The sequence below is a fragment of the Vombatus ursinus genome, unplaced genomic scaffold, assembly GCF_900497805.2.
Source record: "Vombatus ursinus unplaced genomic scaffold, bare-nosed wombat genome assembly UNPS02014158.1, whole genome shotgun sequence".
Lineage (NCBI taxonomy): Eukaryota > Metazoa > Chordata > Mammalia > Diprotodontia > Vombatidae > Vombatus > Vombatus ursinus.
Window position 1 is genome coordinate 2,435,446 of NW_020953936.1, and position 15,188 is coordinate 2,450,633.

Here is a 15,188-nt window from a genome sequence, read left to right on the forward strand (position 1 = left end):
AAAAGAAAGAACAGAATAAATGGGGGGGTGGGATGGGATTAAGGGAAACAGAGTTAGTTTTTCACAGCATGTCTACTATGGAAGTGTTTTGCATAACTGCACAAGTATAGCCTATATTGAGTTGCTTGCCTTTTCAATGAGGGTGGGTGGGGAGGGAGGAAGGGAGAAAATTTGGAACCCAAAGTTTAAAAAAAAACACATGCTTAAAAAAAAATGTTTTCACATGCAACTGGGAAATAAGAAATACAGGAAATGGGGTACAGAAATCTATCCTGCCCTACAGGAAAATAGAAGGGGAAGGTGGGGAGAGATAGCAGGGAAAGCATACTAGGGGAAGGGGTATTCAGAATGCATGCCATCTTGGGGTGGGGGGAGGGGAGAGATGGGGTGAAAATTTGGAACTCAAAATCTTGTGGAAGTAAATGTTGAAAACTAAAAATAAAAAAAAAATAAATTAAAATTTTAAAAAAAAAGGAGCTTTCGCATCCATTCTGACAGCAGGATTATGCCTAGATTCAGCTGTTTGTAAAATATAGTTAAGTGACATGGGGAACAGAGTGAGAGTCTCAGTTCAAATCTAGCCTCAGACACTTACTAGCTGTGTGACCCTGGGTAAACCACTTAAACATCTGTTTGCCTCAGTTTCCTCATCTGTAAAATGGAGATAATAGTATCTTCCCTAGTACCCAGGGTTGTTGTCAGGTTCAAATGAGATAAAAATTACAAAATACTTACCACAGTCCTTGGTACTGAATGAGCACTATATACATGTTAGCTATTGTTATTGTTGATATCTATATGGAGCCAAGGAAAACCAGCAGAAACATTTTTGTATTTTTAAAAAATATACCACTTCATTTTTCCATTATGTCTTTTCATTATATTTTCACATAAAAATGATTTTTCTTTAAAAATAGGAAATGCTGCACATTGTACAACTTAAAAGGGGGCCCCACCAGTTCCATGTGGAACGGGTCTATCAAAGAAGAAATGAAAACAGATCCTAGGCATGTGAGAGAGCAGCACTGTGGTGGCCTCTCAACACGGGGCAGCCCTGTGCTTGGTCCCACATTTCCAACCTCATCCTCTTCCTCAGGACACCACCCTTTCTGCCTCACCCACCCCTAAGAGAGGAGCCCACAGTACTGGAGCCACAGTCAAACAATGCAGTCCCCCCAGAATGTGCATCCTTCCTTGATGGAAAAGTACATATAGCATGCCCCATATCAGAGCCCCGCGATCTTCGTGAAAGAACAGCTCCTCTGTCCAGTGGTGGCCCGTATGTGGCCACGCCTCAGAGGCTGGGCCTGCGGGTTTACCTGACTCCAGGACCCCCAGACATAACACGTTTTAACATAGCCCTCTGGGATCAAAGGAGCAAAGCACAGTGAGACTTCTGATTCTCCTTGGATCTGATTGTCTAAGCTGCATTTGTATTGAGTTTGTATGAATGGGTGCTGGCTGTGTGTGTGTGTGTGTGTGTGTGTGTGTGCACTCGCATGTGCACATCTGCATGTACGTGTGCACATGTGTGTAAGAAAAGTCACCATGGCCAGAAAATTAACTGGCTAGTGGTCAATCTTCCAGTCATAAAGCCTGTATACACTTAGCTAAGGCTTGTCCTTGGACAGCAGACATGGTCTGTCTCTGGGAACGGAATCAAAGCCTTTATAGCTCGGCAGGCCCCATTAGAGCTTGCACTCCAGAAGGACAGCCCCAGGAGCTCCTGCCATGGTGAGGTACTAGGTTAGGACTTCAGTGAAAGGCAGAGAACGAGACTTGGTTTGATGTCAATAATTACAAGTGGATGTCAGGGTCTCCCGCTCTGGTGGTCATTAAAGTGCCCCGCTAAGCCTCAAAAGCTGGGGCTGTGACATGGACCTCTCTTCGTCCCCAGTGCTGGGCATAACGTCCTGCACCCAGCAGGCAGTCATGACACATATGTCGGGAACGATGAGCTTCCTGACGATTCGCTGGTGTTAGGCAGACCAGGCTCTGGGGAGGAGAAACTGAGTCTTGTCAGGAACCAGGCTTTGGTCTGCACCCCGAAGGTGGCATGACCCCTCAGATGCCAGGGAGCACTGAGGGAGCCACTATTGAAAGGCTGATGGAAACGTCTTCCCAGCAAACAGTTCTCTTCAAAATCGCAGGATCTCATGATTTTAGGGTTAGAAGGGTCATCAAAGATCAACTGGTCCAAGCCTTCTCATTCTACAGAGAAGGAAATGAGGCCCATTTAACAGTGGTTAAGTGACTGGACCACAGTCACACAGCTAATAACTCACAGTCAGAATTCAAACCCAAGTCTTTTGACTTGAAATGGTGCTTCCTATTATGGCCCCTTCAAATAAATACCTTTTTCCCCTTTTCATTAAGCCATAATTACTGTTTGGTTTTGTCCTCCTTGGAATTCCCTCAGGTACTTTTCCCATTTCCCAGAAAGCTTGGGGGTCTTGGACTTGCTGGGCACTAATTTCTCCTGCAGGGCTAGGTGGGAGTTCAAATAAGCACCCCCCCCAAACCCCAATGAATTTCACTTGCGCAGCCCATCAGAAATCCCCACTCTGTTTCTGGGCGAAGCTCTATTCCTGCGGAGAGTGGGCAGTCACTGATGCCAAAGTGACCAACTGGTCTCTTAGCCTAGCCCTGAGCTCAAAGAATGGACAATGGGAGCTGCCGAGGCAGTGTCACAGAATAGTACAGAAGAGGCTGCGGCTGTTGGGACATCTGCCTTCCACTCTGGTGGCTATCCTGGTGGTCATGTTGGCCACCTTTTGACTGTTGTGGGCTGTAGAGATGCTTCTTGTGGTTTCTTCGATGTGAGGCCGCGCAGGGGGATTCTCCAGTTTCCAAGGGACTTCGGACCTGCTGGGGCCAAAACACATGGGGTGAGTTCCCAAAGGTGATGCGAAGACAGGGAACAAAAGTCAAAACCCAGCTCAAAACCCTCATTTTTCCATGGAGAGCCTCAATGAATTCCTATAGCATTATCTGTATCATGTAACCCCAAACTGCCCTCAGGGAGTTCAGTCTAGTAAGGGGAGCAAGATAACTACACAGATAACTGTAATATAAATTGTAAGTGCATAAGAAAAGCCATGAGATCATAGATCTCTGAGAGAGCTGAGAGGGATCTCAGAGCACACCTAGTTTATCCCCTAATGTTAAACATGAGGAAACTGAGGCCTGGAAACGTTAGGTGACTTGCCACAAAAGTATGAAGACCTGAGATAGGAAAAAGAGAAAAAATAAGGAGTAACCAAAGGGACATGACTAATTTGCCTCCTTGTAAGTCTAGAGTATTACCCTGCCTCTTAGAAAAACCTCACTGATCTGGGATTTCATCAGTGTGGGCAGTCTCTGCAATAATGTAGGCTGTGGTTTAAAAATTCACAAACTGGTGGCTAACTTGGGGAAAAGCCTCTCTGAACTTAGCTCAGGCAACAGACAATTAGTACAGTCTCTCACCAGCCTGTGGTGGGACATGCCAGAGGCAGGATCACCACTGGCATAACCTGCGATCTCTAGGGTCACCCTGATTGCACAGTGGGTCATTAGAAAAAGACCCTGCTGGTGGGCACTACGAATAACAGTAATGTCACCATACCAAACATCCACCATCTTTAAGCAAATCGAAGGAAAAGCTTTCAAAATGTAGAGATCACAATTAAAATACATATCCCTGTTGTTCTGTTTGCTACTGAAGTTGCATTGAGGATGCTTTCAATGCCTCCCGAGGATGAGCTTACATCCTAACTAATACTGCTATTCAGCTACAAAAAAAGTTATTATATTCACTTGTGCAATAATCCGTATGTGGTAGGAGCAATGTCTTAACTTCCAACCCTGACACAAGTTCTAGTTTTTCCTTAAAAGAAAATGAAACCATCTTTGAGACGTCATTGCTCAGGGGGGTCTGAAGCCTTCAGCTGTTAATACCGCTTGCCGGCCACCTGACTACAAAGAAGCAGTGAAGAGCTCCAAGTGGGCTCTGAGGTTTGGTTAGTGGACAACAGCGGACAACTCAGAGGTAGGAGAGTTTTGCTGAACCAACTCAGATGTCCTGGATGTACATCCTTGTTAAATATATTTCTTTTGCTAAGGGCTAAGTAAATCTCCTTTTGCTTCTCGTTTCATGCTAAGCTCTAACATAAATTATCAGGGGACTAGCCCTAGTAAGGCCCAGCCCAGAATGCTTGTTGGTCACTCATTTCAGTCATGTCTGACTCTTCATGACCCCATTTAGGGTTTTCTTGGCAAAGATACTGGAGTGGCTTGCCATTTCCTTCTCTGGCTCATTTTATAGATAAGGAAACTGAGGCAAACAGGGTTAAAGTGGCTTGCCTAGCATCACATATCTAGTTAAGTGTCTTGAGACCAGATTTAAACTCAGGAAGATGAGTCTTCCTGCCTCCAGGCCCTGTAACCTAAGCACCTGACCCTAGAACACTGCAGAACATTAAATATAAAATAATATCAAGACAGTGACTTGGAGAGGGATTTTGAAATTCAAAATTTTTAAAAACTGAATGTTAAAAGTAAGTAATAAATGTTTAAAAAAAAAGATAGTGACTTGTCCCAGAACTGTTTCTATCTGAATCCCATCAAAAAAGATAATTAGAGGATGATGATGGTGATATCTTATGAGAAGCAGTGTGGTGATAAATTAGACCTGGGTTCAAATCTCAGTTCTGACACAGGTTGGTGATGACCCCGGGTAAGTCACTTAGCTTTTCAGTGTCCCAGGCTTTCTAAGACTGTCTAAGACTAAGTCACAGAGAAGCTACAGATCTGCACTGTGAGAGGATGATAAATCCTTACTGGGTTAGACTCAGACTGCTGAAATCCTAAATCCAGTAAAAAAAAAAATTATAATGCCTTACATTTATATATTGCTTTCCATACATTATCAATCTCATTTGATCTATATAACAATTTATGGATCACAACTCTCATCAGGAAGGCAAATAGATTCATGCCAACTTTTTCCCTTTCCTCTTTAAAAAATAACAGCAAAAAAACCCCCCAAAAAACAAAAAAAAACAGGTGAAATCTTTTATGTAACAAATGGTTCCAGTTCCAAGTGTGACCTAAAAGCTGTTAAAAAAAGTTTTATTGATAGTACTTTTTAAAAAGAATACATCACTCACTTTATATAACTAAAAAAACAAATCAACCCATTAGCCACAGATGCCTCATTCTCCTCTCTTGCTGAGAGGTGAAGCTGCTCATACTGTTCTGTTCACGATGAACTAGCTTCCATCTAGGCCAACAGAAAGTGGCAATGACTTACTTCTTGAAAGCCAAAAGCTTGTTGTTTTGAACTAAACAGTCTTCAAGATTGGAAACCTGCTGCAAAATGGTCTTTTTGGTCTTCCCTTGAAAGATCATATTTTCCTGCACCAAACCTTTGACGTGGTCAAGCATTACAATTCCATAATCACAGAAGGAGTGGATCCTGTTTTTGGTGATCTGAGGAAACAACCAAAAGTCCAAACCTCATAAACATAACAGGCAAGAAAGCAAAGCCACTTAGCCAGGACTAGAAGGACAACTCAGGCCATTGTGGCACGGGGGGCATGGTTCAGGGAAGGATAAAGGGGGTGGCTGCTGAATTTCACACCCTATCATCTTTCTGGATGCTGCTATGAGGCAATTCCTGAGGCCACTTCTGATGCCATCCCTGAATCCATTCTGCTCACGTAAGCCAGTTCTCTATGCTTTTCTTATTTATTTATTTTTAGTTTTCAACATTCACTTTTATAAGATTTTGAGTTCTAAATTCTCCCCCTTCCCCAAGATGGCATGCAATCTGATATAGACTATACATATACAATCATATTAAACATATTTACACAGTAGTCATGTTGCGAAAGAAGAATTAGGGCAAAAGGGAAAAACCACAAGAAAGAAAAAACAAAAATTTAAAAAAATAGAAAATAGTGTGCTTTGATCTGCATTCAGACTCCATAGTTCTTTCTCTGGATGTGGATAGCATTTTACATCATGAGTCTTTTAGAGATGTCTTAGATCCTTGTATTGCTGACAAGAGTTAAGTCTATCAATATTAGTCATAGCACAACGTGGCTGTTACTGTGTACAATGTTCTCCTGGTTCTGCTCATTTCACTCAGCATCAGTCCATACAAGTCTTTCCATGTTTTTCTGAAGTCTGCCTGTTCATCATAGTATTCCATTACATTCATATACCACAACTTGTTCAGCCATTCCTCAATTGATGGGCATCCCCTCAATTTCCAACTCTTTGTCACCACAAAAAGAGCTGCTGTAAATACTTTTATACATATGGGTGCTTTTCCCTGTTTTATGATCTCTTTGGGATATAGACCTAGAAGTGGTATTGCTGGATCAAAGGGTATGCACAGTTTTATAGCCCTTTGGGCAGAGTTCCAAATTTCTCTCCAGAATGGTTCAACCAGTTCACGACTCCACTAGCAATGCATTAGTGTTTCAATTTTCCCACATCTTCTCCAAAATCTGTCATTTTCCTGTTTTGTTATGTTAGCCAATCTGATAGGTGTGATGTGGTACCTCAGAGTTGTTTTAATTTGCATTTCTCTAATCAGTAGTGATTTAGAGCATTTTTTCATATGACCATACATAGCTTTAATTTCTTCATCAGAAAACTGCCTGTTCATATCCTCTGACCATTTCTCGATTGGGGAATGACTTGTATTCTTATAAATTTGACTCACTGCTCTATATACTTTAGAAATGAATGCCTCATTTCTATCATTTTCAGAGATACTGGCTGTAAAAACTGTTTCCCAGCTTTCTGCTTCCCTTCTAATCTTGGGTGCATTGACTTTGTGCAAAAACTTTTCAATTTAGTGTCATCAAAATTATCCATTTTGTATTTCATAATGGTCTCTATCTCCTGTTTGGTCATAAATTCTTCCCTTCTTGATAGATCTGACAGGAAAACTATTCCTTGCTCTCCTAATTTGCTTATAGTTTCACCCTTTATGTCTAAATCGTATACCCATTTTGACCTTATCTTGGTAAACGGTGTAAGCTGTTGGTATATTCCTAGTTTCTGTCATACTGTTTTCTAGTTTTCCCAGCAGTTCTTGTCAAATAGTGAGTTCGTATCCCAGAAGCTGGAGTCTTTGGGTTTATCAAACAATAGATTACTATAGTACTATAGTATAGCATAGATTACTACAGTAGATTACTATACTACTGTGTCTTATGTACCTAACCGATTCCACTGATCCACCACTCCACTTCTTAGCCAGTACCAAGCAGTTTTGATGATTGCTACTTTATAGTACAGTTTTAGATCTTGTATGGCTAGGCCACCTTCTCTTACATTTCTTTTCATTAATTCCCTTAATATTCTGGACCTTTTGTTCTTCCAGATGAATTTTATTATTTTTTCTAGCTCTACAATATACATTTTTGGTAGTTTGATTGGTATGGCACTGAATAAGTAAATTAACTTAGGTAGAATTGTCATTTTTATTATATTAGCTCAGCCTACCTATGAACAACCGATTCTATGTTCCTCTTTCAGTAGAACCTGGGAGGGGAGCTCTTTGGAGAGTCAGCATGGTGTAGTGTAGAGGTGGTGATCTTGGAATCAGGAAGACCTGAATTCAAATCCTGCTTTAGATATATACTAGCTGTGTGACACTGGGCAAGTCACTCAACTTCCCTGTGACTTCAGTTTCTTCATTTGTAAAATGAAAGGGTTGAACTTGATGGCCCGAGGCCTCTTTCTGCTCTAAGCCTATCATTTTATGATTCTTAGCAATCTACTTGTCTCTAACATGTCTCAGGTTTTTAAATGTCTTAAAGACTTCTTATTTAAATACTTCAAGGATTCATGGTCTCACAAGGGTGACTCCTCTTCCTACTGACAGGTATCCCCAACCCTGCCTCTGCACCCGAGATGAGCTGCCACGGCCAAAAAAAGCCAATGCCTGCGATCGGCCATGGGGTCCCTTTGGGGCCCCTCTGAACTGAGCTGTTCCTTGGATGGCAGACACACAGTCCTTCCCTGACCACGCCAAAAGCCTTTCTGGCTTGGCAGGACCCGATAAGCCCAGGGAGCTCTCTACAGGCACCTTACCACGATGAGGTATTGGAAAAGGACTTCAGCAGAGGGCCTTAAAGGTACACACAAAAATCAGTCTGCCTGATTTCTTCTGGGCTTGGATCCGGGTGTGCTCCCACAGCTGGCAGGCAATGACGGAGGGAGAGAAGCTCCAGCTGAGGTGAAGACTGCTGGGGAGAACTACTCTACTCGTGCCTGCACTCTGAGAAGGATGGTCAGAAGGAGAGCGGCACTGGGCACAGGGGAAAGGCATGAGAACGTCACACTCCAGAAGTGAGTGTGCTCCTTGACCATCCCTATCTCTTGAAAGTCCTCCCACTCGCTATGGAGGGGTGAAGCCTTTCAGGTTTCAGATAAATCATGGAGGAAGACAGCAGTAAAAAGCTGAAGAAGGAAGGGGTAAAGGGAGAATCAGGGAAGGCCTCGCAGAGGAGGTGATACCTGAGCTGAGCCCTGAAGAGCTCCTTACTGTCTTACCCCTGCCTAGGGCAAGGCCTGTCAGGAGGCAGAGGCAGCCAGGGAACACACTCACTCGCAAAGTCTGATGTCTGCATGCCCCTTCCCCTGTGCCCAGGGCTGCTCCCTTTTGGCCACCCCTGATGGCCATCCATCAATTTCCCAGTCGTGAGCTGGGGCTAGGGCTATTTATTGAAAGGTGTGGAAGAAGGGGTTTACAGTTTAATGGGAGAAACAAGATGCAAACAACTATGTACAAACAAGACTATAAACAGGATAAATTGGAGATAATCAAAGAAAGGCACTAGCATTAAACAAAATAATGAAAGAAACAAAATAAAAAGCCCAAGTCCAGAAAATGAAAAAAAAAAAGAAAAAGAAAGGTTTGGGAGAAGACTTCTCCCCATCCTGCCTGGTGAGTCTGTGTTTCTAGTGAGAAGAGAAATTCTCTCGTCACCACCCTTCCCGTTTTATATGTACAGCTTCAAGTACTCGAGGGATTAGAACCCAGTATCAGAGGAGGCCCTGGCAAAAGGATGAGATGCATACCTTCATGTTTGCCGCCTGCAGTAACTGTAGGCCACAGCCTCGGTTGCCAATGATGTCATTTTCTAGGATGGTCCCGTCTCCCTTGGAGGAGACGCCAGGACCTCTGTTGTCATAGATGCCATTTCCACGAAGTTCGACCCTGCACTCCGACTCGATGAGGACCCCGCCAAGATGGTTGCAGGAGATGCTGTTGTTGGCGATCCGGGTAAGCTGAGTGCTCTGCAACACAGCTAGCCCGCTCTCCTGGTTGGCGTGGATAATGTTGGCAATAACGTTCAGAGCTTCATTGCTCTTGACATACAGCCCAGCAGCTAGAGGAGAGAAAAATATTCAAGTGCATCACTCGTGGGGTCATATAGGAGTGAGCCCTTTTCTAGCCTAAAAGGGTAAAAATCAGCATGTTCTGAAGCTCATTCTGTACACAAATTGAGCCTTCCACAAACAGCAAGGAACAAATGCGCTAAATATGCAATACAGCCAGAATATTGTAAGGTGGCTAAATGGATAGAGCGCTGGACCTGGAGTCAGGAAGACCTGAGTTCAAATCCTTCCTCAGGAACTTACTAGCTGTGGGACCCTGGAAAAATTACAACTTCTATTTACCTCAGTTTGCTCATCTGTAAAATGGGGATAATAGTTTTACTTACTTCCCAGGATTGCTGTGAGGTTCAAATGAGATAATATTTGTGAAGTGTTTCGTAAAGCTTAAAGTGCTTTAGAAATGCTGGGTTGTGGTTCCCCCCCCACCCCAGTTTAATACTTATTTTTTAACATGATTATAGCACTTTATTCAGAAAGCCTAAGTATAGCTGAGGGGGAGGCACAAACAGCTGGCATGTATCAGTTAGGATGATGCCCATGTGCCAATGAGGATAGAGTTCGAAGTTCTCAATGATCATTCCCAAACCAAACGCCCACCCTTTCAATCACTGCAATTATCAGACGGCTGTTCCCAGCCATCCCAGAACATTTTCTCTCCAGCAGGCTGGACAGCTGGGAACAGACGCTAATTCTGGATGACGATCTGAGGCCAATGAAGTCACCTCATCTGTCCACAGGGGACACGTGAGTCACACAGGATACCAGCAGTTATGTGAACACTGCAAGTGTGGTTTTTTGTCAGTTTGTTTTTTAAGTGTAACTTAGATTCTGATGTCCTTCTGTGGGCTGCAGTTTCTTCCTCTAGAAAATGAGACAGTTGGCCCGGATGACCTTGTAGGCCCCTCTCGGCCCTCACTTCTCCTGCAGATCCTCTTCTCTCCTGCTCACGTGGCTTTGGGCCCTTACCACCTCTTGCCCAGGCTATTGTGATGGCTTCCTCAATGGTCTCTTGTCTTAACCTGAGGGTCACACACAGATTTCGGGGTGGGAGGGTGGACCTATGGACTTCCATGGGAAAAAATACATCTTTATTTTCACTAGCCTCGAGCTGAAAATGAGCATTTTCTTCAATAAGGAATTATTTTAAAAAAGCATTATTTTGAGTAGAGGTCCACGGGCTTCCCCAGACTGCCAAAGAGGTCCATGACACAAATGAGGCCACCCTCCTCTAGTCTCTCTCCTCTTTAATCCACCCTGCACCCAACTGACAGAATCATCTTCCTGAAGCACAGGTCCAGGCACAGTACACCACAGCGCAAAAGCCTTCAGAGGCCCCCCAGTACCTGGAGGAGGAAAAGCAAACTCTTTCTCCCACTGGAATTTTCAGCACTCCACAAATCTGGTTCCTACCTTCTTTTCTAGTGTTTTTTCAAGCTATTCCCCATCGTGAATTCCAGGTTCCAAACAAAACGGACTAAGTCCTCCTTGAACTTGACCCTCTACCGTTCATGCCCACCTATTCCCACAGGTCATCTGCCGTGCCTAGAGGCTACACCCTGCTCATTTCCTACTCTGAGAATTCTTACCTTCCTTTACAGCTCAGATCTCATGTCACCTCCTCTGTGAAGCCTTCCCTGATTTCCCTTCACCACCAACCCAGTTTTTATTGCTCTCTTCTTCTCCATTTACCTTGTATTCTATTTATGTGTTTATATGCTAGATAGCATAGTGGAAATGGTACAGGGCCTGGAGTCAGAAATACTCATCTTCCTGAGTTTAAATCTAGTCTCAGACACTTACTAGCTGTGTGACCATGGGTAGGCACTTAACCCTGTCTGCCTCAGTTTCCTCATATGTAAAATGAGCTGGAGAAGGAAATAGCAAACCACTCCTGTATCTCTGCTAAGAAAACCCCAAAGAAGAACCCTGAGGAGTTGGACAAGTGGGGCTATAAATACTACTTCTTCTCAGTCCTAGGGTTTTAAGGCACCGAGTGAGGGCTACACTCACCTCCATTGTGGTTAATACTGTTAGATTCAATGAGAGCCACGCTGATTGGCCGCCGGGTGGAGAAGTGGTCATCTTCACCGTCCAGTTCGTTTTCCCAGTTGGAAGCTTCACCTTCATCATTGAAATTTTCATTGCTTCCTTGGTTAATGAGGTAATCATTAGCATCATCCTTCTGACAAAACACAGCTACCCCATAGATGCTGTTATGGGCAATCTGGTTGCTTGTGATGTGAGGGAGGCTTGAGGACATGATCCACATGCCACAACCTTTATTACCTAGGACCGACAAAATTTAAGAGATTTGGGCATGAAAATGAACGGGGCATCATACCTCATCTTAGAGGTTACAGGCAGATGTGAGGAAGAGGAAAGATAAGGTGCCATAGACTGTACCTCATTCCACAGGGCTCTAGGGCAAGGCTTCTTAACCTTTTTTGGTATCATGGGCCCCTCTGACAGTGTAGCAGAGCCTCTGAACCCCATCTCAGAACAGTGTTTTTAAATGCATAAGACACATAGGATTACAAAGGAAACCAATTCTGTTGAAACAGTTATCAAAATATTAAAAAACATAAGTTGACAGATCTCTTAAAATCTATCCACAGATACCTTAGAGGTCCACGGACACAGTGGTGTGCTAGAGCCAGCTCATACCAGAGAAAGCTGATTATTTAATTTTCAGTATGCACATTTATACTTTGGAAATTGGCAGATACTATACATCAGGGTGTGATTTATTATCTGGAAGATTTCCTAGATTTAAGAAATCGATGGATGAAATGTTAATAACATAGCTTAAGCTTCAAAGTGCATCTCACATAGACTTTCTTTTCCTGGAGAGCTGGTTGTTAAACATTTACTATCATACAACTGGGAAAGGTAAATAGGCCACAGAAATGTAGGATATAGACTGGGAGGGACCTTTCTTTATTTTACACATGAATAAACTAAGGCCCAAGAAAATTTGAAGAACTTTTCTGTGTCTCTTACAAACAAAATCATTTGCTTCCTGACAGCAAGCAGACTGTTGCATATATCTGAATTATTGAAGACCTCCTAGAGGAAAGACTCCTGAACCACAGGTAGAATACACACAAGAACTGCCCCACATGAGGAGATACAGATGGTCTGTGAACTGCGACAGGGAGGGAGACGCCTCCCTCAGTGAACTTATGTATCAGAAAATTAAACAAGACAAAATGACAAAAATAAAAACAGAACACAAACTAGTCAAGAGGAAGGGGGAGGAGCAGAGAAATGGATGTTATCAGGCGCCTCAGCTCGTTACTCGAGGTAAAGACCAAAAGCTCTCATTGTCTGATAAAGAGAAGTATATGCGTTTATCTGGACAAATTATTTCCTAGCATTGAACTCACAGAGGAATTTATTATGTGGGTCCTTATGGACCTGGCATTGTCCATGTAGTCTGACATGGTACAGTGGAAAGAAAATCTGATTTTCTCATCAGAGGTCCTGAGCTCAATTCTAAGTTCTGCCACTGTGTGACCTTGGGTAAGTCATGTAGCTTCTTGGGGCCTCAGTTTCCTCATCTATGAAATGGTACAGTAGGACTAGATAACCTCTAAAGTCCCCTTTGAGCTCTCAATCTATGATCCACTTTTTTTTTTTGTTACTTCTTGCCTTCCCACCCAATCCCTAAAATGGAAAAAAAATAAGGAAAGAAAGAAAAACAAAGCTCTTGTAATGAATATACATCGTTAAGCACAACAACTTCCCACACTGGCTATGCTGAGGGTGTAACACTGTACTCAGTGAAATTCTTTCTATGGAAAGTTATGATAACACGGTCCAGGTAAATGGCTTTCTGATTTAAACTTAAAACAGATTGTTGCATCTTACAGCTATTCTATAGAAAAAGCGTTCTGGTTGCTCCTCATCTGAGGATAAAAAATCTTTTTAAAATCTCATTTTAGCTTCCCACGAGATGCCCAAAGCTCCTAACAGGGCCCCTGAGTTTTTCTGCCAACACAGAGAGTTGAACATTTTGGTGATTCAGCTCTTCCTTCTCTGCTACAGATCTTGTAATTTCTATTGCTTTTCATTTCTCCAGCTGTGCTGGGATGCAGGTAGAGGCATCATGATGTACGGGACTTTGAAAGCTAGGGTGGCTTATTCTAAATAGAACTGAATAAAATGAAATCACAGGAGCCTCAAATTCATTCTAATTTGTGAAAGACAAAGAGTAGGGGCATAGGTAGCTCCTTTTTCAACTACTGTGTTTTTCCTTCTCTAATAAAATAACAGCTTATAACTTTGTAAGAGATAAACATTAAACGTCTGAAATGTCAATTTTAATAAAAATAAGATCTTATATTGAAATAGCATTTTCTACTTTCCAAAAAAAGTGTGTATATGTATGCATGTATATATGTATATATGTATGTACCTATGTGTGCATGTATGTATCACCCCCTATTTTTATTTTCATGATACCCAGGGAGTATGATACAGTAACTACATTGGTCCCAACTTGAAAGTGATAGAACTGAGGCCTAATGAATTGCCCAAGATCACACAGAGAGAGTTAGTGGCAAAGTCTGCACTAGAATTTTGTACCACTCTATTCCATCTCTTCCAAATAAGGGAGACTGAGCTACATGACTTGTATGGTCTCTTCAGGTTCTGTGATCCTATGTTTCTGTGTCTGAAGATAATTCTACATTAGTATATAGGCCTTTCCCAGGAAGGGAAATACAAATCTTTGATTTCATCATCTGTAAATGGGGATAATAATACCTATACAACCTACCTCACAGGTTTTCTGAAAGGCTAAAATAACAGAATGTTCTGGAAAGTGAAAACTACTTTGCCATCTTTACTCTCTTTTCTTCTTTTCTGGCTTTTTTTTTTTTTTGGTGAGGCAATTGGGGTTAAGTGACTAGCCCAGTGTCACACAGTTAGCAAGTGTCAAGTGTCTGAGGTCGGATTTGAACGCAGGTCCTCTTGACTCCAAGGCTGGTGCTTTAAAATATTATTCTTACTTTCTTTTATTTTTTTCTTTTTCTTTTTATGGTACTTTACCATCTTTAAAGCACTGTAATGGCATCATTCTGTAATCTTTTTGCTGGTCATTAAAAGCCAGGTTTTGAACTAACAGCCTGAGTAGGGATTTTTAAAAAAGGCCCTTTTAAGTTACACAGTCAGATTCTTTCACCCAGCCCAACAATTCCCAGAGGAGATTCTGCCAAATATTGTGGTGAGTCAGTCATGAATCCCTGCATACATCATCGTGGCCTTGAAATCAAAGAGGTGATGCTCAACGCTCTTTGTGCTCCTCACATATGCCTAATTTTCCTCTTCTCTGCCTCTGAGCTCCCTCACAACATCTGAATGAAAAATCAAGTTTAGGAAGACTATTTTTTAAGTCAATTTCACTTTGTTCTTGGAAAACAAAACCAAAAGTTAAAAATATAAAAATGAAACTATGATTCACAACCACACCATGCCATTCAGGGCTTCAACATATTCAAACTAGTTTGTGATAAGACCTTTCTTTTTCCCCACATCTCCTCATATGGAAACATTTTCTTTCTTTCCTCCTTCCTTCTTCCTTCTCTCCTTCCTTCCTTCTTCTTCTCTCTCTGTCTCCCTCTTTCTCCCCCTCACTTCCTTCCTGCTGCTCAATCAGGAGGCACTAGTTAGTAGTGAAAATAAATGTTGAACACATCTGTGCAAATGACTCAGAGACTAACCTTCAAGTTTCCTAGCTGCACACATATAACCTATAAATGACTGCTTACTGTCTTGGGGGG

At 42.4% G+C, this 15,188-nt stretch overlaps 1 protein-coding gene across 3 annotated transcripts in view; it reads right to left on the bottom strand.

Annotated features, from left to right (window-relative positions):
- Positions 1–854: 854 nt before the first annotated feature.
- Positions 855–15,188, bottom strand: part of FBXO10 (F-box protein 10) — a 97,369-nt gene continuing 83,035 nt past the window's right edge. Inside the window, exons 9-12 of one of the 3 annotated variants that reach the window (XM_027859080.1) lie at positions 11,416–11,691; positions 9,085–9,395; positions 5,294–5,472; positions 855–2,865 (exon numbers count right to left, since the gene is read on the bottom strand). In XM_027859080.1, coding sequence (XP_027714881.1) covers positions 2,688–2,865; positions 5,294–5,472; positions 9,085–9,395; positions 11,416–11,691 — 944 coding nt within the window. In that variant the 3' untranslated portion in view covers positions 855–2,687. Of the gene's footprint in view, positions 2,869–5,293; positions 5,473–9,084; positions 9,396–11,415; positions 11,692–15,188 lie in introns of all 3 variants that reach the window. The other 2 variants (XM_027859079.1, XM_027859081.1) reach the window with 2 other exon arrangements.